Raw genomic sequence first — 25,685 nt, forward strand, 5'->3', positions numbered from 1 at the left:
ATACTTATTAGGGCTCGTTCACACGAACGTTTTTTGCATTCCGTATACGGAACCATTCATTTCAATGGGTCCGCAAAAGATGGGGACAGCACATGGAGTGCTGTCCCCATCTTTTGCGGACCCATTGAAATGAATGGTTCCGTATACGGTTCTGTATACGGAATGCATCCATTGCTCCGTTCCGTGGCCCCGCAAAAGGTATGAGTCATGTCCTATTCTTGTCCGTTTTGTGGACAAGAATAGGCATCTCTATAATGGGCCTCCTGTTCCGTTCCGCAAATTGCGGAAGGTACACGGGCAGCATCCGTGTTTTGCAATTTGCGGACCGCAAAACGCGGCACGGTCGTGTGAACAAGCCCTTAGGGTGGAGTTTTTCCCACAAAATACACTTAGCACTTATGTACAGCTGGGAAGCCCCACCAATCACTGGACCGGGGTCCTGAGTCTCTGTTCTTCCTCACGCACATGACCACGGTCAGGAGGAGTTATAAATGAGCAGTGGTTGAGTGTGCACCCTGCCTCTCCGTTCCTGGCATATAGGACCGACAGTTCCCTTTAAATGGAGCAACAGGAAATAAACACAGTCTAGTGGTTGGTGGGGCCATCATACATGTATCACCTATCCTGCAGATGTAGGTGGTACACTTATTTTTGTGGGAAAGCTCATTTGATTGCAGTATGAAAAGAGTAAGGGCCTGTTCACATATGTCAGGTGAACCGCCGCCGTTCCTTACAGCTTTTCATAAAACACTGATCGCATTGTTTTCAATTGGTTCTAATGGTCCATTTATTTACTGGAGCAGTGCAATGAAAACCCATCAGTCCCGCCTGAAGAAGCATCACATGAGGCAAGAAGGTGAGTCTCATGACCCTCCAGAGGGATTCGATTGACCCCAGATATGGTGAATGATTTTGATCACAGTCACAATGGCGGTTCCCACTTATTAATAGTATGTCATGCATACTTTTCTCCCATTAGAAAAGCAGGAAATGTAGTGTAAAACTCAGAAGCAAAGGCAGTCTGTAAAGTAAGCGTTCTTCCTGTCTACTCAGATCCTGACCCATCATATGGACAAAGAAAGGTTACAGTAAGGTTATCATATAGGGAAAACTACTGATGGTTTCCCCTTAAACCTTCCTTGCGTCCTACATCACATGCCGGCTCTAAAGCCTACACATAACCTATAATCTACAGCAAGGGCTGGGTCACTGGAGGCTGGTACTGCTTTAAGGGGAACCCGTCACTGGGAATATGGGTAGTGACAGATTTCAGTGTGCGGTCACTACTGAGCTGGTGGTCAGTACTTTTATTGCACTGACATGCCGAACCTCGCAGCGGACACCAGCGATCAGAGGGCAATTAATCACCTCCAGATGATGACTGACAGGGAAAGTCATAGTCCGGGGGAGGGCACTCATCTCCCTGACAGACCGCTGAATTCAGCAAGTCCGTCACTACACTATGCTGCCCTCAGTGATGGCAGCACAGTACTGGTGAATTAAACTGACCCTGACCATACACATCACCAAGTGCATATGAGGGCTTCCTAAGGCCGCCTGCACACAAAGTGGGTGATTAAACATAAGATCTGCAAGAATTTCCGTGAGGATTTCTGCACCATATCCGCACCAAAATCCGCAATTTCTAAATGTGGATTTTGGTGCAGATTAGATGCGGTTTTTCCCAAGATCTCACGTATTTTTGCAGATCCATTGTGGAAATGACAGAACATGTCCTATTCTGTTCCGCATTGTGAATGAGAATAGTAATAGCACACGAAAGATATCTGTTTTGCTGATCTGTGGTGTGTGGACCAAGATACGGATACGGATACGGATACGGATACGGTTGTGTGCCTGACACCTCGGCTCTCACTTCCCTGGAGTCCTGAGTTCAAATCCAATTAAAGGAGTTATCCTGGAAATAATATGGATGACCTATCTTCGCCGCGGCCTCCTCCGAGGCCATGTGACGTCACCGTACATCAGTCACATGGCCTAGTTGCAGCTCAGCCCCAATGAAGTGTATGGGATTGAGCTGCAATACGAAGCACGGTGGCTATACTATGTACGGCGCTGTGCTTACTACACTGCTAGGAGTCCGCAGAGCTCCAGCCTAAGGTCTCATGCACACGAGCATGTGTGCTCTGTGGCTGTATTGTGGGTTGCAAACAGCGGGTCCGCAATATATGGGCACTGGTCCTGTGCACTCCGTATCACAGATGCGGACCCATTGACTTGAATAGGTCCTCAATCTGCAAGACACTGAGTGGTGCGGCGGCACAGATCGGATGCCCACGAAAACACTACAAAGCACTTCCGTGGGATTTCGGTCCGTGCCTCTGTACCGCAAAAAATATACATGTCCTATTTTTTTTTTTCAGCGTAGACCATCTCTTGCAGATTGCGGACCCATACAAGTGGGTTTGCATCTGCAAACAGCGTGAACACGGACGGTGCCCATGCATTGTGGACCGCTATATGCAGTCCACAGTAGGGGCATGGGGCACACACGTTTGTGTGCATGAGCCCTAAAGCAGCTGATCAGCAGGGGTGCTGGGACTCGAACCCGCACCAATATGATAATGAGGACCTAGCCTGAGGATAGGTCATCATTATCATTTCCCGGATAATCCCTTTGAGATGAACAGATGGAGTCTGTATTTTCTTCTCTACTGCAACTGCACACCCAAGCAAGTATTGTGCATGTCTTATTTAGTAGAAAAGGACTGATGCCTCAGCAATCTGACCACCAAGCATGCAATTGCATCTCTCCACCAGATCAAGAGGGAGAGTTTGCCTGGACAGCCTCGTCCAGAAGGACGAGTTCCAAGCATTGGACTCGCAGCGTGTCAGCGAGAGCACCTGTTCTGACCTCCCTAAGGGCTCTTTCACACTTGCGGCAGGACGGATCCGACATGCTGTTCACCATTTCGGATCCGTCCTGCCGCTATTTCGCCGTGCCGCCGGACCGCCGCTCCGTCCCCATTGACTATAATGGGGACGGGGGGCGGAGCTCCAGCGCAGCACGGCAGTGCACGGCAAAAGCCGCCAGACTAAAAAGTCCTGCATGTCCGACTTTTTAGTCCGGCGGCTTTCGCCGTGCACCGCTGGAGCTCCGCCCCCGTCCCCATTATAGTCAATGGGGACGGAGCGGCGGTCCGGCGGCACGGCAAAATAGCGGCAGGACGGATCCGACATGGTGAACAGCATGTCGGATCCGTCCTGCCGCAAGTGTGAAAGAGCCCTAACACTGACGGGGTCGCATAGCATTATACTGATTTATGATGCTATGCAATCCTTAGGCCCCTTTCACACGGGCGAGTATTCCGCGCGGGTGCAATGCGTGAGGTGAACGCATTGCACCCGCACTGAATCCTGACTCATTCATTTCTATGGGGCTGTGCACATGAGTGGTGATTTTCACGCATCACTTGTGCGTTGCGTGAAAATCGCAGCATGCTCCTTTTTGTGCGTTTTTCACGTAACGCAGGCCCCATAGAAATGAATGGGGTTGTGTAAAAATCGCAAGCATCCGCAAGCAAGTGCGGATGCGGTGCGATTTTCACGCACGGTTGCTAGGTGACGATCAGGATGGAGACCCGATCATTATTATTTTCCCATTATAACATGGTTATAAAGGGGAAATAATAGCATTCTGAATACAGAATGCATAGTAAAATAGGGCTGGAGGGGTTAAAAAAAAAAATAAAAAAATTTAATTTAACTCACCTTAATCCATTTGTTCGCACAGCTGGCATCTCTTCTGTCTTCATCTGTGAGCAATAGGACCTTTGATGACGTCACTGCGTTCATCACATGGCCCGTCCCATGATCCATCACCATAGTGATGGACCATGTGATGAGCGTAGTGATGTCATCAAAGGTCCTATTGCTCACAGATGAAGACAGAAGAGATGCCGGCTGTGCGAACAAGTGGATTAAGGGGAGTTAAATTTAAATTTTTTTATTTTTTTTTAACCCCACCAGCCCTATAGTACTATGCATTCTGTATTCAGAATGCTATTATTTTCCCTTATAACCATGTTATAAGGGGAAATAATACAATCTACACTACAACTAACCCAAACCTGAACTTCTGTGTAGAAGTTCGGGTCTGGGTACCACAGTCAGTTTTTTATCACGCGCGTGCAAAACACATTGCACCCGCGCGATAAAAACTGAACATCGGAACGCAATCGCTGTCAAAACTGACTGCAATTGCGTTCCTACTCGCGCGGGTTTGCCGCAATGCACCGGGACGCATCCGGACCTAATCCGGACACGCTCGTCTGCAAGGGGCCTTACAGTACTGGAATGTATTGTATAACACTGACAGCATTATGTCAGTCTCACACACTACATTCCAGACCTCTAAGGGTTACATGGCATCATAAATCAGTATAATGCTATGCGACCCAGTCAGTGTTAGGGAGGTCAGAACGGGTGCTCTCATACATACGCTGCAAGTCCAATGCTTAAACCTCATTCGTCTGAAAGGGGACTTAGAGTTAGGGCTCATTCAGATGGCCGTATGCTGTCCGCAAAAATGCATTTCTCATTGAGCTGTGCAATGGAAGAAAAGGCCCCATAGAAGTGAATGGGACAGCATCTAATCCGCAAAAAAAACGAATCTGCATGTTTGCTGACAGCATACAGCCGTCTGAATGAGCCCTTATATAGCAAAGTAAGGAGAGGAATACGGACGCGGGCAATGCAGACAACTCCCTCTCTTAAAATATGGGATACAAAGGGAGCAACAAAGCGTATTCTCACGGCTAAAATCTGCCACACAAAAAAGTGGCGGAACAGGAGGCTGATTTGCTTTGGGCAAACTGCTACTTTAGTCCTTCCCAACTGACTTCACTGGGAAACGCAGAAAAAAATCTGCCTCAAAGAAGGATCATGCCACTACTGAAGTAGATTTGAAATCAGAGGGGAAAGACAGGACACACCACCATGTGCTCATGGGAATTTTCAAAGGATGCTAGCTGACAAAACTCGGCATTTATGCCAGAAAGCAGCCAGCTCACTGCCGGACCACTTTATGGTCAATGGACATCCGGCAGTGAACTGTAGAATCCGGTGAAACCCAGCAGGCTGCTCTCTGCCGGATCCACTACCACAAATCAGAACGTACCTTAAACCAGTGCACATAAAGCCTCATTCACACATCAGTGTTCCACAGACATGTGCTCTGTGTGTTCTCCGCGGACAGCACACGTCCCCATTCATTTGAATGTGTGTATTCACACATCAGTGTTTTAGCGCGGTCCGTGTTTTCAGCACGGATGCATGTCCTATCTTGGTCCGTGTTCTCGGATCCCTCACGCCAATTATAGTCAAGGAGTCAGTGAAAAACACGGATGCCATCCGTGTTGCACAGATCATTAAGAAGAGATGCTTTGAAAATTATTTTTCAGCTGATGCACGGATGCAACACAGACAGCAAAAAACGGACACAGACCCAACACGGACAGCTTCACGGATGCATCACTGACCAACTGGTCACGGATTTGAGCACGGACATGGACGCCTGCATGAGGCATAAATGTTTGACTTTTGGACGTTTTCCATCTCTCACGCCACTATACCAAAAAGCGGTATGGTGTTGCTGCGGCTTAGTAGGAGCGGCGGGACCAGCTCCTAGCATAGATTTGGCTTTTTGGTGCATGGAGGACCAAAGATATGCCCAATTTGTTAAGAGGCTTGTGTGAGGTTTAATGAATTGCCCATTAGCTAGATATTAGCACCAAACAGCTACAAATCATGAAACAGAAGGTACTGTAGGTGTGAATATCCAACTGTTAGAGACATGTAGTAAATGTAAATCTATCTCCAGCCATCACATTCTCCATACACTTTACTGGATGGAGACGGCTGAACAGAAGAGTGGCCACCTGTCCATTGAAGTATATAGATCAGAGAACAGCAACCTTCGGCACTCCAGCTGCTGTGAAACTACAACTCCCAGCATGCACGCTTACTCGGCTATTATTGCAACTCCCATAGAAGTGAAAGGAGGATTCTGGGAGTTGTCGTTTCAGAACAACTGGACATCCGGAGGTTGCTCATCCCTCATATAGACAATTTGGCAGCCAGGAATCGGACTGCCAAAATTGTCTATATCAGGGATGGGTCATAGTGTCTCCATTCTCCTAAGTGAGGGTCCCAGACATGGGAACCCCACGTATCAAGCATTTAGGGCATATCTTGTGGATCTGCCATGAGAACACCCCTTTAATGTTTCTAACAATACACACGGCGTAGGTGCTGTATGTGGGTATATAAGAGTGTATGAATTCATGGCCGCACGTGATATACGGACCTGTAAGAATAACAACACTTGGAATAAAAGCAATAACACGCATGGTTACAACAACTTTATTGGTGCACAGTAAGACATTTTGGGGGCCTTTCTCCCAATGGAGACAAGTTTTTCTTCATCACTGCAGCAGTTGAAGGTTGTTTCTTGACAGGTGATCTAGCCATGTGATCAGTCACATGATCACGTGGCGGACCAATTGAGGTAAAGCGCTGCCTCTATTCGATACCCAGCACTCACTGAGCGCCGTGTAGTACATAAAAGAGGAGACAGAAATAGTGAAAACCGCGATCAACTTCTTTCTCAGTTCTGGACCGCCGTACAAATACAACCAGGAGTGGACCCTAAACATACATACAATAGAACGGAATTGCTTCTTCACTTTATTCAGAATGTCAGCATATGCAATGGATCTGTTGCTGGGGCAAAATCCATGTCCATTCAGTTTTTTTTGAGGCCTGTATGCTGAACTATTCACTTTAATGGGGCCGCAAAAAAATAGAACTGACTCCGTGTGCATTCAGTGTCCGTAACGCAAAAAAATACGACATGTCCTATTAGTGTCCACATTACAAACAAAGATAGGACTGTTTTATTATGGGTTGGACGTTCTGTTCCGCAAAATGTATAATGCACACGGTCGGTATCCATGTTTTGCGGACCACAAAACAACAACGGTCATGTGCATGAGCCCTTAGGGTGGTTTTACAAAGTCCACAGTTTATATCTCACTTGCCTGCTGGATCCACTTCTGATTTTGGCTCCAAAAAAAACCCAAAAAACTGCTCCGTTTTACCAAAAAAACACTGGGGGGGTCATTCATCAAAGACCAGCTTATTATCTGGTCTTTGATAGCCCCTTGCTGCCGTAGGAAGCACAGGCATCATCACAAATTAGGCGGACCTCCTTGGGGGTGAAAACTACGCCAGCCCCTGACTGGAAAAGTTTTCACAACACTTTTAGGCTACTTTCACACCTGCGTTCGGGTGTCCGCTTGAAGGGGCTCACAAGCGGCCCCAAACGCATCCGTCCAGCCCTAATGCATTCTGAGTGGACGCGGATCCGCTCAGAATGCATCAGTCTGGCAGCGTTCAGCCTCCGCTCAGCAAGCGGACACCTGAACGCTGCTTGCAGCGTTCGGGTGTCCGCCTGGCCGTGCGGAGGCAAGCGGATCCGTCCAGACTTACAATGTAAGTCAATGGGGACGGATCCGTTTGAAGATGACACAATATGGCTCAATCTTCAAACGGATCCGTCCCCCATTGACTTTCAATGTAAAGTCTGGACGGATCCGTTCAGGCTACTTTCACACTTAGAATTTTTTCTAAGTTATAATGCAGACGGATCCGTTCTGAACGGATACAAACGTCTGCATTATAGGAACGGACCCGCTCTGAACGGCAGTGTGAAAGTAGCCTTAGCCTGTTTCCAAGCATAAATATAAAGCCCACATCACTCTTAAGTGGCGAGGACGGCGTAAAAATGCCCATGCAACAAAATATTGTCGCACAGGAATTTGAAAGTTGCAAAAAAGGGTCTTTTTGATGCCAAAAACTGGCATATGGAAGATAGTGAATGACCCCACTGTGAGTAATCACCCTAATCAGTTGTGCTCGTTGTATTCATACGTGTTTGGCTACACTGCTTCTGAGCGATCATTTATAATGCTCTCCTGTAATATCACAATATCACCAGCTCCAGGAACCATAAAGAGCCCATTTACCCCACTAACATGTAGGACGTGTATCAGCTCACTATGCTTGGTTAGAGAGTCTGATATACACTGACTCAGGGTGTTGGAGAAAGAGCGGGCACTGACAATTTCCTCACCAACCTTCCTGGTCACATCCTGTCAGTAAAGTTGGTGCTTCCTGCTATTGTACTACTCGGGGGCAGCCTCAGCGTCTGTTCTCCTGACAACGCACTGCTTACCATCTTTTCTTCATACTCTGGATCCACTTCCTTTTCGGGACGCTGAGCTTTAGGTGGAAGCTTCAGTTGAAAGGGAGGATCATTTTTCTAGGACAGAATAAAAGTGACAAAGAATTACACACTAGATGATGAAAACACATCGAGACAAAACCTAGAAAAAGACGACAGGAGGAAAAAAAATTAGTCTTCTGATTCTGGAAAGTGTCCTGAAAATCAAATATATGTTCTATCGTTCTCTGTCACATCCAGTGCTACCACGGGACAAGGACACACTGGAGGAGCTTACAAAAGCCAATATACCCTCTGTGTGGATCCAAATCAGGATACAATAAGGGCTCATGCACATGACCGTATCCATTTTAGTGGTCTGCAAATCGTGGATTTTGGCCGTGTGCATGCCTCCATGTATGTAGAAATGTACTATCTTTGTCCGCAATATGGACAAGAATAGGACACGTTCTCTCTTTTATGCAGGGTCGCTGAATGGACAAACAGATGAAGCCAGCACATGGTGTGCCGTCTGCATCTTTTGCGGCCCCATTGAAATGAATGGATCCGACCCACAAAAAATGTGCATCAGAAAATACGCTTGTGTGCATGGGAACTCCGGGTACGGCCACACGGTCAGGTTTCCTGATGTTTGGAAGCTGAAAATCATGAATGAATAAAAAATAATAATAATAATGTTGTTCCTTTATACTTTCTGTACTTTTCAGCACCAAAACCAGCTTGTGTTACCCGTGTTTTTTTATTGCGGATTGGATGCAATTTTGCCACATTTCTCACCCTTGCATTACAAAGGGTGAAATCCGCACCAAAAAAAAAAAATTATAAAAAAATTGGTAGCCTTACTGTCCACACATTCAGCAGTCTGCTATAATGTTAAAGGGAACCTGTCACCAGGATTTTGTGTATAGAGCTGAGGACATGGGTTGCTAGATGGCCGCTAGCACATCTGCAATACGCAGTCCCCATAGCTCTGTGTGCTTTTATTGTGTAAAAAAAAAACTATTTGATACATATGCAAATTAAGCTGAGATGAGTCCTATCCCTGACTCATCTCAGGGATAGGACTCATCTCAGCTTAATTTGCATATGTATCAAATAGTTTTTTTTTTTACACAATAAAAGCACACAGAGCTATGGGGTCAGGGTAATGCGAATGTGCTAGCGACCATCTAGCAACCCATGTCCTCAGCTCTATACACAAAATCCAGGTGACAGGTTCCCTTTAAAGCCAGAGTGCACCCTGTGCCTCCAAAACAGCTCTGACCTGTTGAAGCATGGACTCCATAAGACCTCAGAAGGTGTCCTGTGGTATATGGCGTCACGTCAAAGGCAGCAGATCCATTAAAGGGGTTTTCTCACATGCAACATTGGTGGCATATCACTAGGATACACCACAAATGTCAGATAGGTGCGGGGACAGGAACGGAGCTCCCAAAGTGAATAAGACCACACCGCACGTGTGCAGCCAACCTCCATTTATTCCTAAGGGAGAACCATAAAGTTCTGCCAGTTCCATAGAAGCAAATGGAGCAATGGCCGCACTTGCGCAGAGCGCTCTCCATTCATTTCTATGGGACTTCGGATGACAGCCGAGCACGCCACTCAGCTATTTTCGGCACTCCCATAGAAATGAATGGAGGGCGACCACACATGCGCTCTCCTTTACTTTGGGAGCGATTTGCCACCAATGTTTCAGGTGAGACAACCCCTTTAAGTCATGTAATGTCCTCCATAGATTGGACTTGTTTTTCCAGCACATTTTACAGGTCTGGAGGATTTGGAAGCCAACTTATTACGTTGAAATAAGATAAAAAATCCACAGGGTAATAGGCCCCCATTCTAAAGATCGGTGGAGATATAGTGGTAGGACCCCCACTGACCTTATAGTTATCCTCTATTCTGTAGGGGATAACTTCATATAACCAGAGTATCCCTTTAAGGCCTCCGGCACACAAACTTTTTTTTTCCCGTATGCGTTCCGTATATGGACCGTATGCGGAACCATTCATTGGTACTCCGTATGCCTTCCGTTTCCGTATTTCTGTTTAAACATAGAACATGTCCTATTATTGCCCGTAAATCACGTTCCATGGCTCCATTCAAGTCAATGGTTCATAAAAAAAATACGGAATGCATACAGAATGCATCCGTATGTCTTCCATATCCGTTCCGTTTTTGCCGAACCATCTATTGAAAATTTTATGCCCAGCCCAATTTTTTTATGTACTTACTGTTTAAACATTATTGCATGCTTCTGTTCCGCAAAAAACGAACACAAACGGAAACACGGAACGGCAAAACGGAACTGAAACACTACTGAAACAAAAAAACTGAACAAAAAAATCTGTTTAAAACCATACGGTTGTGTGCGGTACTGGTCTTACTGGTCTGACCATCTGTAGCACAAACCTATAGAACGGCGGCTTACACAGGATGCAGCTGTTTGCCCCAGTTATCTATTTCATTGGTCATTTTATTTGGGCGCTGTGAAGGAAATGCAGTGACTATGCCCTAAAAAGCAAGAGCTACCCTTTCCAGCACGTCCCTGCTCTAAGGGGAGTACCTACCTCTGATTTCCTTAGGCTACATTCACACGAATGTATTTTGTTTCCGTGTCTGTTCCGATTTGTTTTTTTTGCGGATAGGATGCAGAACTATTAATTTCAATTGGTCCACAAAAAATGCGGACAGCACACAGTGTGCCATCCACATCCATATGTCCTTTCCATAGAAATAGAACATGTCCTACATGTCCATTTTGCGGACAAGGATAGGCATTGTTACAATGGATCTGCAAAACAACGGATGCCATACGGACGTCATCCTTTTTTTTTTTTTTTTGAGGACCGCAAAACACATACAGTTGTGTGAATGTAGCCTTCAGTTAGGATGTGTTAATAGGAATTCATACATTGCTCTGCCCACATTTCATTTTTCCATCACATCATCAGTATACACCAGGACTATTCCCCTCCATATACTCGGACGTGCCCACAGGTCTCTACAAACCAAGTGTATGCCAAAAGAGTGGAATAATGCATATCATTCAGCATAAGGCATTTTAATAATGCAGTCAATGGATGACATACAGAAAACATCAGAGGTGGGCATAAAGGGCATATTTTGTGGAAATACTTCCTGCATACACCCACAGTGCTTGTAATCTTACAGAAGGACATCTGAATATAAGAGGACTCTTGTCACTGTCTCCAACCCCACCCCAATCATTCATCAATAGATGCCTCCTTACCCCCAGCATCTCATCATGTGCTCCAGTAGCCCCCATCACTGAGTAAACTATCAGGCTACTGGACCTGCTACTGGTATATGGATCTACAGCCCACCTGGCGTCAGTTCAGACACCAGGACCAACAGAGCCATTTCTCCATGCTGGCTTCTCCCCACCGCCACCACCAGGTCTCATGCCGCACCATCACCCTCCCAGGGCTCTGATGCTGCTCTTGTTGGCTAGTTGCCCTCATCTCCCACCAACTGAGTTTGCCAATCCCACTGTATGCCTGGGCGAGGGGCAGTGGCATGTGTTGGAGGCTTGAGAGAGTTATAGGCTGGGAATACAACTGCATATATCTCCAACGTGCCTGAATACAAGGTTGGGTAAAATCTTTGTGTAAACCCAGACATTGGAGAAACTACTATATATTTTTTTTATTTATTCTGAGCAACTTATTCCACTTTGCACGTGTGGGACAGGACATACTTTGGAAACAGTCTGGAGTGTACGGTCCATCCGTCTACCACTTACTCTCGCTCAATATGGTGGTCACGTGGCTGCTTCATTCATACAGGAGAAAAATATCTGGCAATTCTTCGATAAAGTCATTCATATTCACAAGATCTATACCTGTACATGCTAGAAATCTCATGGACTACATAATCAATATGAGATAGCGGGGTCTGACTTCCGCCACCACCTCACCGGAGCTCCAGTGAGCGGTATGGCTTCTTCAAACACCGATTAGCAAGGGCGTTGGGAGTCGATCCCTGCCGATCTAATGACTTATCCTGATGATAGGGCATCAGTATCAAATTCCCAGATAACCCCCTTTAGGCCTCTTTCACACGGGCGAGATTTCCGAGCAACGCAGGCCCCATAGAAGTGAATGGGGCTGCGTAAAAATCGCAAGCATCCGCAAGCAAGTGCGGATGCGGTGCGATTTTCATGCTCGGTTGCTAGGAGACGATCGGGATGGAGACCCGATCATTATTATTTTCCCTTATAACATTCTAAATTATTTAACTCACCTTAATCCACTTGCTCGCGCAGCCCAGCTTCTCTTCTGTCTTCTTCTTTGCTGTGCACAGGAAAAGGACCTGTGGTGACATCACTACGCTCATCACATGATCCATCACCATGATAAATGATCATGTGATGGACCATGTGATGAGCATAGTGACGTCACCACAGGTCCTTCACCTCACAGATGAAGACAGAAGAGAAGCCGGGCTGCGCGAACAAGTGGATTAAGGGGAGTTACTTTTTTTTATTTATTTTTTTTAACCTCTCCATCCCTATTGTACTATGCATTCTGTATTCAGAATGTTATTATTTCCCCTTATAACCATGTTATAAGGGAAAATAATACAATCTACACAACACCTAACCATAACCCAAACTTCTGTGAAGAAGTTCGGGTACCAAACATGCCGATTTTTCTCAAGCGCGTGCAGAACGCATTACAATGTTTTGCAATCGCCAGTGTAAAACCAGCCTTAAAGGGGCAGTCCAGGAGGGTGTTATGGCACACAATAATAACTGGTACATCTGAGGGAAAAAAAAAAAAAAACATTCAGTAGTGGTGTCTGCTGTGTTGCCCTCGGTGTTTACAAGGTTGAATGCGGACGTAGCATTGGCATCAGGACAGGAAGAGTCCTATGAGATGGTTATGAAGCTTAAAGGGGTTTTCCCATCCCAAACAATGGAGGCAAATCACTAGGATATGCCCCCATTGTCTGATAGGTGTGGGTCCCACCCCTGGTACCTGCACCTACAATGAGAACGAAGTAGGGAAATGAATGGAGGGCACACTGCGCATGCGCAGCTGCCTTCCATTGATTTCTATGGGGCCACCGAAAATTCCGTCTGCCCCATAGAAATGAATGGGAGCAGGGACCGTGCGTCCGCTCCCATTCACTTCTATAGGAGCAGCAGGGAGCAGCGCTTGGTGGTTGACAGACCCCAGGAAATCTGGGGTCCTCCAGCCACAGCTCTCCCTGCTCCGTTCTCCTTGTCTGTGATGGGAATACCCTTTTAAGGGGAGAATAGCTTTACAGCCCAATTCTGACACAGTCCAGGAACGATAGTGTATGCAAATTCCAGTGTGTCTTACCTCCGAGACTGCGGTCTACTGCACTGCATTTACTGGAACATGGGTGGCCCTTTTAATGGGGAAATTTTACAACCCTGGAAAGTTTTTATGATCAGACTTCACTAGAATGTCACAAGTCTCTCAACACCTACAGTATCAAACTTCTGAATAAAGCTGATAATGTCTGGAAAATATGAAGTCGTGGTCATATTCCTCTTTATCACTCCCTGCAGATCTCTGGGAGAGTACAATGGCCACCTTCAGTCACAAGGAGGTCATCTTGGCAGTGGTGACTTGGTGATTAGTACTGGTGCCTTTCAGCACTGGGATCCTAGGTTTTACTCCCACCAAGGACAACATCTGCAAGGAGTTTCCTGATAGGGATTGTATTGTGAGCCCCACTGAGGGCAGTGAGTAATGATAACTTCTGTAAAGTGCCACGGAATATGTCAGCGCTATAAAAGAAAGTTAAATTAATTTAAAAAAATAAAAAAATAGCATGAAACTTAAAACTAATTCATCTGAGCAGAAAAATAATACATTGTGTGAACAAGGTGAGTCAATCGTGGAGTGACATGCTCGGTCATTGTTTGCAGCATACTTTTACAATACAACTGATCAAAGGAAAAGGGGCAGTGATTTAGCAATAAGACCCCCGCACCCCCCCAAAAAAAAATGAATATCAATTATCACTTACAATAGATAAATAATAAAGAGAGGGGGTAATCCTTAAAGGGACACTGACAGGCCTTCTGAGCATAATTAGCTCTTTATATGCCCCCCTAGGTCTTATAATAAGTTCCCAATTCATATAAGTATTATCCCTGTGCGCATTATAAAACGTTAAAAATAATCTTTATAATCACCTCTCCTTTCTGCCCAAGGGGCGTTCTTTGTGGCGCATTTGTGCCCAGCCGCGTCCCAACTGCCGGGTCCTTAGACACGCCTATCTCATTAGTATTCACTTGGCGCAATGTGATCCCGGCGAGCGAGGGTGCCGGGCGCATGCGCATGATCTCCTAATGTCGGGGACTGAGAAATACCGCTCAGCGAAGTGAATACTAATGAGATGGGCGTGTCTAAGGACCCGGCAGTTGGGACGCGGCTGGGCACAAATGCGCCACAAAGAACGCCCATTTCCAATATTTTCACATTTGATGGCCTATGCTCAGGATCCGGAGGTGCAACACCCTGCGCCCACACTAATCAGCTTTTTAAAGAGGCTGTGGCACTCCAGTGAGCCCTGAGGTGGTCTTACAGGTTACCAAGCACAGCGCCATACATTGTATGGTGGTAGTGCTTGGTACTGCAGCTCAGCCCCATTCACGGGGTTGTCCTCTTTTTTCTATTGATGACCTATCCTATCCAGCCGATCAGCTGTTTGAAGGGAAAGCAGTGCTCATACGAACGCTGCCGTCTCTTCTCTGTTTACCTGCTCGCAGTCGCTATCGCATACGAGCAGTGTAATTACAACTATGGCATCCCATTCACTTCAATGGGACAGCTTCTTCCTGTTCAAGTGAATACTACAGAGTCGGGACGGCTAAAATGTAATTACACTGCTCACCACTGTGGGTGTGATGGCAAGCAGGTAAACAGTGAACAGAAGGCAGTGCACTACAGCTGATCGGAGGGGGTGCCAGAAGTCAGCCCCCCACAATCTGATATTGATGACCTATCCTGAGGATAGGTCATCAATAGAAAAAAGCGTACTGCCTCTTTAATGAGATACAGTTGAATCTAGACTATGTGGGTGATGAATGTGACGTTGCAGCACTCACTAAAGCGTTGCTGCCTTTTCAAACAGTTGGTCGGTGGGTGTTTTGGGAGTCAGATCTCTGCCAATCAGAAGAGGACAGGCTGTCAATATCAAAATTTCGGGCAACCCCTTTAAGACTGGCATAAGATGCACCACTTAAGAATTCTGGCGCTCCCAGATGGTGTTGATTTCTGGTGTCATTTACACCAGTTTTCTGGTGTACAAATTGGTAGATCCAATGGGCTGTGTCGGAAATTTGGAATGCAATACAAAGTGTATTTTTGGGGTGTTTTTCTTCACTTGAGTTGCGTTGTTTGAGTCCAAGGTGTTTTTTTTTCTTTTCAAAACAAAAGCATGCTCGGGGCATGGTGTTTTTTAGCCTTCTCTATGGGGAAAAAAAGAAAAAGGAAAAAAAAACATGTCAAAAATCAAAAAAAAAATTTTTTAAAAGCCACAAAAAAGCTTGGGAAATGGAGTACATTAACTACGCCAGCTCTTAGTTCATGTATATTTGAGTTCACAGACTGCCCGAGGTGCGTCACAATTATTTGGGGTATAACTGATGCCAGCAGGCCACACATCAAAGGGGTTTTCCAGGATAGGTCATCAACATCAGATCAGTGGGGTCCCGCACCTAGAACCCCCACCGATCAGCTACAGGCGGCACAAACTATACAGTGCACGGAAGGCTCCATCTGAACGGCAGCCGAGCTGCAGTACCCCGACACGGCCACTACACAGGAGAGGGAACCTTGTGCTTCTGGCTCCATCCTGATGCCAGTGGCTGCCTGAAATGGCTGATCAGCAGGGGTGAGGGGTGTCCGACCATCAGTTATCTAATACTGTGACCTAGCCTGAGAGAAGGATCAATATCACCAACCACTGAGGAAGGAGCAAGCTAAAAACTCTCATGCCTGATGTACCCATTTGAAATTATATGAAGCACTCCATAAGAATCCCTTGAGGAATTGCCACCTGAGGAAACGCTATTTAAACAAGCGAAATCATTATGTGGATAAGGTTCTCCATTCACCTAAATCTTATGTGTGGAACCTGTGCTGAACTGCTGCACCAACACACAAAGCCGGCTGCGATACACTAGAAAATAAGGAGCAGCAAGACCGGGAAGCACAGAGAGGGAGGATCTGTATGTGTCGGAGACCACGTGAGACGCCACGGTACGCACTGAATTCCTTATCCCCGCGCCTAACCGTGGGCAAGGCCGAATGTACAGTCGTGGCCAAAAGTTTTGAGAATGACACAAATATTAGTTTTCACAAAGTTTGCTGCTAAACTGCTTTTACATCTTTGTTTCAGTTCTTTCTGTGATGTAGTGAAATATAATTACACGCACTTCATACGTTTCAAAGGCTTTTATCGACAATTACATGACATTTATGCAAAGAGTCAGTATTTGCAGTGTTGGTCCTTCTTTTTCAGGACCTCTGCAATTCGACTGGGCATGCTCTCAATCAACTTCTGGGCCAATTCCTGACTGATAGCAACCCATTCTTTCATAATCACTTCTTGGGAGTTTGTCAGAATTGGTGGGTTTTTGTTTGTCCACCCGCCTCTTGATGATTGACCACAAGTTCTCAATGGGATTATGATCTGGGGAGTTTCCAGGCAATGGACCCAAAATGTCAACGTTTTGGTCCCCGAGCCACTTAGTTATCACTTTTGCCTTATGGCACGGCGCTCCATCGTGCTGGAAAATGCATTGTTCTTCACCAAACTGTTGTTGGATTGTTGGAAGAAGTTGCTGTTGGAGGGTGTTTTGGTTCCATTCTTTATTCATGGCTGTGTTTTTGGGCAAAATTGTGAGTGAGCAAAATTGGATGAGAAGCAACCCCACACATGAATGGTCTCAGGATGCTTTACTGTTGGCATGACACAGGACTGATGGTAGCGCTCACCTTTTCTTCTCCGGACAAGCCTTTTTCCAGATGCCCCAAACAATCGGAAAGAGGCTTCATCGGAGAATATGACTTTGCCCCAGTCCTCAGCAGTCCATTCACCATACTTTCTGCAGAAGATCAATCTGTCCCTGATGTTTTTTTTGGAGAGAAGTGGCTTCTTTGCTGCCCTTCTTGACACCAGGTCATCTTCCAAAAGTCTTCGCCTCACTGTGCGTACAGACCGCTCTCGGCCGCGTGCATTCGGCCTAACAAACAATTGTGTATGATGGTGCACGTACAGAGAGAAAGAGCTTTTAAAATATTCCTATGGACATAGTAATCTGGTATACTGACCGCATGGTCTGAACTGTCACTTGCATTTTTACAACTTAGAACATATTAATATGCAGATATAGATCCACCGATTTTCTGCACTTCTGAACCAATAGACACCCATATGTGATATGCATAATATAGTTTGGTATACATGATATCTATTGTAAATGGAATTTTTAGGATTTATGGTTTGGTATATATGATGTTTGCTGTGAACTGAATTTTTAGGCTGCAAAACCATCTCAATTAACCTGATTAATTTCGGTCAATAGTGAATATCTATTTAGTTGCCAGATGTTTCAGTAGACACAATATAATATAAAACCAATAGCTAAACATTATATGCGGTCCAGGACTCCTATGAAATACCCGTTATCCTATTCACTTAATATCGGTTCCTATGGTTTACTGCACTAATGTAAAAACACGTTTGGATCTATATGTATATACTATGGTTTTGATATAGTAAAGTTAAAACCTAATAAATATGGTGTGATATCTACAAGTTTATTTAGGTACAAAACGTCCTCGTAATTTATGTAGATTGCCCTTAACAGGGACACCGACGGAATAGATTCACATTTCTCACCATTTTTTATATTTATTTTACATATTTTAAACTTTTGATTATTTTTATCAGTGTGTTACATACAAATAAAATCTGTTTGATATTTGAACACCTTAGGCTACTTTCACACTTGCGTTCGGAGCGGATCCGTCTGGTGTCTGCTCAGACGGATCCGCTCCTATACTGCAGACGTTTGTATCCGTTCAGAACGGATCCGTCTGCATTATAACTTGGAAAAATTTCTAAGTCAGAAAGTAGCCTGAACGGATCCGTCCAGACTTTACATTGAAAGTCAATGGGGGCGGATCCGTTTGAAGATTGAGCCATATTGTGTCATCTTCAAACGGATCCGTCCCGATTGACTTACATTGTAAGTCTGGACGGATCCGCTTGCCTCCGCACGGCCAGACGGACACCCGAACGCTGCAAGCAGCGTTCAGGTGTCCGCTCGCTGAGCGGAGCGGAGGCTGAACGCTGCCAGACTGATGCATTCTCAGCGGATCCGCGTCCACTGAGAATGCATTAGGGCTGGACGGCTGCGTTCGGGGCCGCTTGTGAGAGCCTTCAAACGGAGCTCACGAGCGGACACCCGAACGCTAGTGTGAAAGTAGCCTAATGCAAACGATGGGATCCGTACAGAATGGATCCGTCTGCATTATCTTTCAGAAAAAATTCTAAGTCTGAAAGTAGTCAGACGGATCCGTAAAGACTTTGCATTGAAAGTCAATGGGGGACGGATCCGTTTGAAATTGCACCATATTGTGTCAACTTCAAACGGATCCGTCCCCATTGACTTACATTGTAAGTCTGGACAGATCCATTTGGCTCCGCACGGCCAGGCGGACACCCGAACGCTGCAAGCTGCGTTCAGGTGTCCGCCTGCTGAGCGGAACGGAGGCTGAACGCTGCCAGACTGATGCATTCTGAGCGGATCCGCATCCACTCAGAATGCATTGGGGCCGTACGGATCCGTTCAGGGCCGCTTGTGAGAGCCTTCAAACGGAGCTCACAAGCGGAACCCAGAACGCTAGTGTGAAAGTAGCCTTAGTCCTATGTGATTCCATATGGTGTGTGCCTATCACTCTTTATACTATAAGGATCAATATCTGCCCCGGAAAACCCCTTTATTATCTGTGTATGAAATGCTGGTATGCGTGAAGGAAGCGTTAAAGGGATTGTCCAAGTGCTTTACACTGATGACCTGACAGCTGATTGTAATGGTGAAGCAGGAAGCCAACAGCGAGCTGCCAGAGCTCCCCGGAAGCGGAAGGGTCCATTCACACATCCGCAATTGCGGACAAGAATAGGACATGTTCTATTTTTTTTTCGGGAACGGAATTGCGGACCCGGAAGTGCGGGTCCGCAATTCCGTATCCGGGCAGCACATCGTGCTGCCCCATATAAATGAATGGGTCCGCAATTCCGTTCCGCAAAATGCAGAACGGAATTGCGGATGTGTGAATGGAGCCGAACTATGTACTGTCACACATCTCTCTACCGGTCTGTGTAGAAGGAGCAGTGGAATCATCCTCTGTGCTTCTCCTTCTACACAGCCCTGCAAGCAAGATGTGTAACAGTATCCTGCTGGGGAGCCGTGATCATCGCAGGAACTAGGTGAGCATTTACATTTTTGTTTTGTTTTTTAACTTCCTGTGAGGGGGCACATATCTGGCCATAACCACTGTGAAGGTAGAAATATCTGGGTATAACCACTGTGAAGGGGGAAAATATCTGGCCATAACTACTGTGAGGGGGCACATATCTGAGCATAACCACTGTGAAGGAGGAAAATATCTGGGCATAACCACTGTGAAGGGGGAAAATATCTGGCCATAACTACTGTGAGGGGGCACATATCTGGGCATAACTACTGTGAGGGGGCACATATCTGGGCATAACCACTGTGAAGGATGAAAATATCTGGCCATAACTACTGTGAGGGGGCACATATCTGGGCATAACTACTGTGAAGGGGGCACATATCTGGGCATAACTACTGTGAAGGGGCACATATCTGGGCATAACTACTGTGAGGGGGGCACATATCTGGGCATAACTACTGTGAGGGGGGCACATATCTGGGCATAACTACTGTGAGGGGCCACATATCTGGGCATAACTACTGTGAGGGGCCACATATCTGGGCATAACTACTGTGAGGGGGCACATATCTGGGCATAACTACTGTGAGGGGGCACATATCTGGGCATAACTACTGTGAGGGGGCACATATCTGGGCATAACTACTGTGAGGGGGCACATATCTGGGCATAACTACTGTGAGGGGGCACATATCTGGGCATAACTACTGTGAGGGGGCACATATCTGGGCATAACTACTGTGAGGGGGCACATATCTGGGCATAACTACTGTGAGGGGGCACATATCTGGGCATAACTACTGTGAGGGGGCACATATCTGGGCATAACTACTGTGAGGGGGCACATATCTGGGCATAACTACTGTGAGGGGGCACATATCTGGGCATAACTACTGTGAGGGGGCACATATCTGGGCATAACTACTGTGAGGGGGCACATATCTGGGCATAACTACTGTGAGGGGGCACATATCTGGGCATAACTACTGTGAGGGGGCACATATCTGGGCATAACTACTGTGAGGGGGCACATATCTGGGCATAACTACTGTGAGGGGGCACATATCTGGGCATAACTACTGTGAGGGGGCACATATCTGGGCATAACTACTGTGAGGGGGCACATATCTGGGCATAACTACTGTGAGGGGGCACATATCTGGGCATAACTACTGTGAGGGGGCACATATCTGGGCATAACTACTGTGAGGGGGCACATATCTGGGCATAACTACTGTGAGGGGGCACATATCTGGGCATAACTACTGTGAGGGGGCACATATCTGGGCATAACTACTGTGAGGGGGCACATATCTGGGCATAACTACTGTGAGGGGGCACATATCTGGGCATAACCACTGTGAGGGGGCACATATCTGGGCATAACCACTGTGAGGGGGCACATATCTGGGCATAACCACTGTGAGGGGGCACATATCTGGGCATAACCACTGTGAGGGGGCACATATCTGGGCATAACCACTGTGAGGGGGCACATATCTGGGCATAACCACTGTGAGGGGGCACATATCTGGGCATAACCACTGTGAAGGGGGAAAATATCTGGGCATAACCACTGTGAAGGGGGAAAATATCTGGGCATAACCACTGTGAAGGGGAGAAATATCTGGCCATAACTACTGTGAGGGGGCACATATCTGGGCATAACTACTGTGAAGGGGGCACATATCTGGGCATAACTACTGTGAAGGGGGCACATATCTGGGCATAGCTACTGTGAAGGGGGCACATATCTGGGCATAGCTACTGTGAAGGGGGCACATATCTGGGCATAGCTACTGTGAAGGGGGCACATATCTGGGCATAACTACTGTGAAGGGGGGCACATATCTGGCCATAACTACTGTGAAGGGGGGCACATATCTGGCCATAACTACTGTGAAGGGGGCACATATCTGGCCATAACTACTGTGAAGCGGGCACATATCTGGCCATAACTACTGTGAAGCGGGCACATATCTGGCCATAACTACTGTAAAGGGGCCACATATCTGGCCATAACTACTGTAAAGGGGGCATTATCTCTCTGTGTTTTTCAAAAGTTGGGAGGTCTGGACAAAGGTCAAGTATAAGAACGTTTGTTGGCAAAAGGTGAATTGCGTTATGGATTCAGTTACCACGGACCATAACGCAAAGCTATGACGGAATGCCTTCAGAGGCATTCCGTTATTGATTCTGTCATAATAGAAGTCTATGGCCTGCAAAATGGATGGATCTGTCCCCTTTCCGTTATGCAGGAGAGGACTCCCCTCTAAAGGCATTCCCTCATAGATTTGCGTTAAGTAACGGAATCCATAACGCAATTCACCTTTTACCAACAAACGAAGTGTGAACAAATTTCAAAATATGAAATTTGCTCATCTCTATGGCAGCAGAGACACGTGCCCGCCACTGCTACCATCACTGAACCTCGCCTTGCTGGGCACTTATATAACAGTGCAGACAGTCTATGGCAGCCAATGGCATTACAGCTCTTAGCATTCTACTACTTTTCAGAAAATGAAAGAAGAGCTGTGATTGGCTGCTATAGTGAACCAACCAGCTTCTGACTCGCCCTGCTCACTTTATATCCTGCTGCAAAACGCCTCAGAAAAATCCACCCTTGCTGCGCAATCTGCTCTTTTTGCTAGACACGAGATTTCCCCCGGTCTGTCTTGTTTTTCCCGCCATTTTGCCTCAAACACAAAAACCGCGGCCAAAAAAAGCGCAAAACCGCGGGAAAAAGGGGTAGCTGTGACCCGAAGCTGACAACTCTGCCTCCCCTCCCCCACTGCCTTCTTCATATGTACCTCGTCGGCAGCAGTGTCTGCTTCCTCCCGTGAAGTGGAAGGCACTTCCTCGTCAGCCTGCTCCTCCATCACTGCTGACACCGGGCCTCCGTCTGCTCGCTTCACTCTGCTGTAAAATACGGATGCAATACGGGGGGAAATAAAATAGACTTGTAGGTGGCTATAAAGTAAAGTCACGGCAGAGGACACGCCCACCCCGACACGGTACCGACCGCCCCGGTAGACAGAAGGCGGTCCGGTGCTCGGGAGCGAGCAGCAGGCGGCGGGAGCGCGCTTCTGTGCCCACACTGCGCAGTACACAGCGGCGATGGAGGAGAGCGGCTGAGGACGGAGAGTCACGTGGCACCGAGCGGTCATGTGACCTCCCTATCTTTCTAGAAACGTGTAGTGTGCACAGAGCACCGGCCGTGTGTCTGGTGGAGGTGACAAGGGGGAGGTTTGAGGGTTAGAAGGACTGTCCCTGTTAGAAATCATGTAGGGGAGCTGTGGGAGAGGGCTGCAACAAAATACCAAAAGTGTTCCAGTTTTGTAGTTGGGTCCGGATTGATGGAAGGTCGGGCCTGCACATTATACCGCCCCAACAGAGCCAAGTACCACAGTCTGTCACAAAATGGTAGGCTATGAGGAGGGCTCAGGCGTCCCCCATCATCATCAGTCCACCGGTGGCAGGGCTCCAGACTTTGGCTCCTATCCTGGAAAATTTAGTCACCAAATTTAAAATACATATAATTACGGTTTAATAAAAAAAATTAAAAAAACACGTCTTACCTAGGGTTGTCACGATACCAAAATTTTGACTCCATTTGGATACCATAAAGTATTGCGATACTCAATACCACGTGAAAAAAATAAAACGCCAAAAAATCTGCGTGCATTCCACATTTTATGGAACGTCTGGACCGTAATAGAACAGTCCTAACCTAATTTTTGTCGGGACAAGGTGACTAAAAAATGGCAAATTGCATGTTTTTTTTTTTTCTGTGACGGCGTTCACTGCATAGGAGATATTTTTAAATATTTTAATAGTTTGCACTTTTTCGGGCGTGGCAATATGTATTTTTTTTTATTGTTTATATATTTTGTATGTAAAATTGGGCAAGGGGGTGATTTAAACTTAATGTTTTGGGGTTTGTTTTTTTGTACTTTTTATTTTTTTTATTTAATAACTATTTCCCCCTTAGGGGCTAGAACCTGGGATCTTTCATCCCTTGTCCTATTCACCCTGATAGAGCTCTATTAGCGTGAATAGGACCTCACACTCTCCCTGCTGCCCTGTGCTTTGTGCACACAGCAGCATGGAGCTGACTATGGCAGCCAGGGCTTGAGTAGCGTCCTGGCTGCCATGGTAACCAATCTGAGCCCCAGGATTAAACTGCTGGGGCTCCAATCGGAACTGCCACCAATGATAATAATACTTGGGGGGGGGGGGGTTGGGGGCGCACTGCGCCACCAATGATTCTGCTTTATAATACTGGGGTAGGGGGGGTTGGGGGCGCACTGCGCCACCAATGATTCTGCTTTATAATACTGGGGTAGGGGGGGTTCGGTGCACTGTGCCACCAATGAATATCGTTTATGCTTAATACAAACGCAGACTGCAGGTGCCAGACATATCCCATACCCGACACCCAGCCTGTATGACTGCGCGCTGCGATCCGCCGCTATTAACCCCTCAGGTGGTACCCAGACCTGAACCCGGACTTCTTCACTGAAGTTTGGGTTTGGTGTTCTGTAGATTTTTATTATTTTCCATTATAACATGGTTATAATGGAAAATAATAGCATTCTGAATACAGGATGCTAAGTATAAGGTACTCGTTGGACTTTCGGCCCCTTTGCGCATCTTGGCTGCAAAAAAGTGTCACACATGTGGTATCGCCGTACTCAGGAGAAGTAGGGCAATGTGTTTTGGGGTGTCTTTTTACATATACCCATGCTGGGTGAGAGAAATATCTCTGTAAAATGACAACTTTGTATAAAAAAATGGGAAAAGTTGTCTTTTACAGAGATATTTCTCTCACCCAGCATGGGTATATGTAAAAATACACCCCAAAACATATTGCCCTACTTCTCCTGAGTACGGCGATACCACATGTGTGACACTTTTTTGCAGCCTAGGTGGGCAAAGGGGCCCAAATTCCAATGAGTACCTTTACGATTTCACAGGGCATTTTTTACGCATTTGGATTCCAAACTACTTCTCACGCTTTAGGTCCCCTAAAATGCCAGGGCAGTATAAATACCCCACAAGTGACCCCATTTTGGAAAGAAAACACCCCAAGGTATTTTGTGAGGTGCATGGCGAGTTCATGTAAAATTTTATTTTTTGTCACAAGTTAGTGGAATATGAGACTTTGTAAGAAAAAAAAAAAAAATCATTTTCCGCTAACTTGTGACAAAAAATAAAAACTTCCATGAACTCACTATGCCCATCAGCGAATACCTTAGGGTGTCTACTTTCCGAAATGGGGTTATTTGTGGGGTTTTTCTACTGTCTGGGCATTGTAGAACCTCAGGAAACATGACAGGTGCTCAGAAAGTCAAAGTGCGTAAATTAATTTTTTTGCACCATAGTTTGTAAACGCTATAACTTTTACCCAAACAAATAAATATACAGTTATTGCATTTTTTTTTTATCAAAGACATGTAGAACAATACATTTAGAGAAAAAATTATATAGAAATGTAGTTTTATTTGAAAAATTTTACAACAGAAAGGGAAAAATGTAATTTTTTTGCAAAAATTTCGGTCAATTTTGATTAATATCAAAAAAAGTAAAAATGTCAGCAGCAATGAAATACCACCAAATGAAAGCTCTATTAGTGAGAAGAAAAGGAGGTAAAATTCATTTGGGTGGTAAGTTGCATGACCGAGCAATAAACGGTGAAAGTACTGTAGGTCAGAAGTGTAAAAAGTGTTCTGGTCATTAAGGGGGTTTAAGCTAGGGGGGCTGAGGTGGTTAAAATTGAAAATCTGCCAAAAAAGTGAAATTTAGACATTTTATCTCCATTTTCCTTTAATTCCTGAGGGGTGTAGTTTCTACAATGGGGTCATTTATGGGGGGTTTCTACTATGTAAGCCTCACAAAGTGACTTCAGACCTGAACTGGTCCTTAAAAAG

At 46.0% G+C, this 25,685-nt stretch overlaps 1 protein-coding gene across 1 annotated transcript in view; it reads right to left on the minus strand.

Annotated features, from left to right (window-relative positions):
* The window catches only part of SMARCA1 (SWI/SNF related, matrix associated, actin dependent regulator of chromatin, subfamily a, member 1), a 213,767-nt gene extending 190,901 nt beyond the window's left edge, over positions 1-22,866 (minus strand). The window contains exons 1-2 of the mRNA XM_040442707.1: positions 22,566-22,866; positions 8,258-8,344 (exon numbers count right to left, since the gene is read on the minus strand). Of these exons, the coding sequence (XP_040298641.1) occupies positions 8,258-8,344; positions 22,566-22,634 (156 nt within the window). The 5' untranslated portion in view covers positions 22,635-22,866. The remainder of the gene's footprint in view (positions 1-8,257; positions 8,345-22,565) is intronic.
* Positions 22,867-25,685: the final 2,819 nt, after the last annotated feature.

The sequence above is a fragment of the Bufo bufo genome, chromosome 8 (genome assembly GCF_905171765.1).
Source record: "Bufo bufo chromosome 8, aBufBuf1.1, whole genome shotgun sequence".
Taxonomy (NCBI): Eukaryota; Metazoa; Chordata; class Amphibia; order Anura; family Bufonidae; genus Bufo; species Bufo bufo.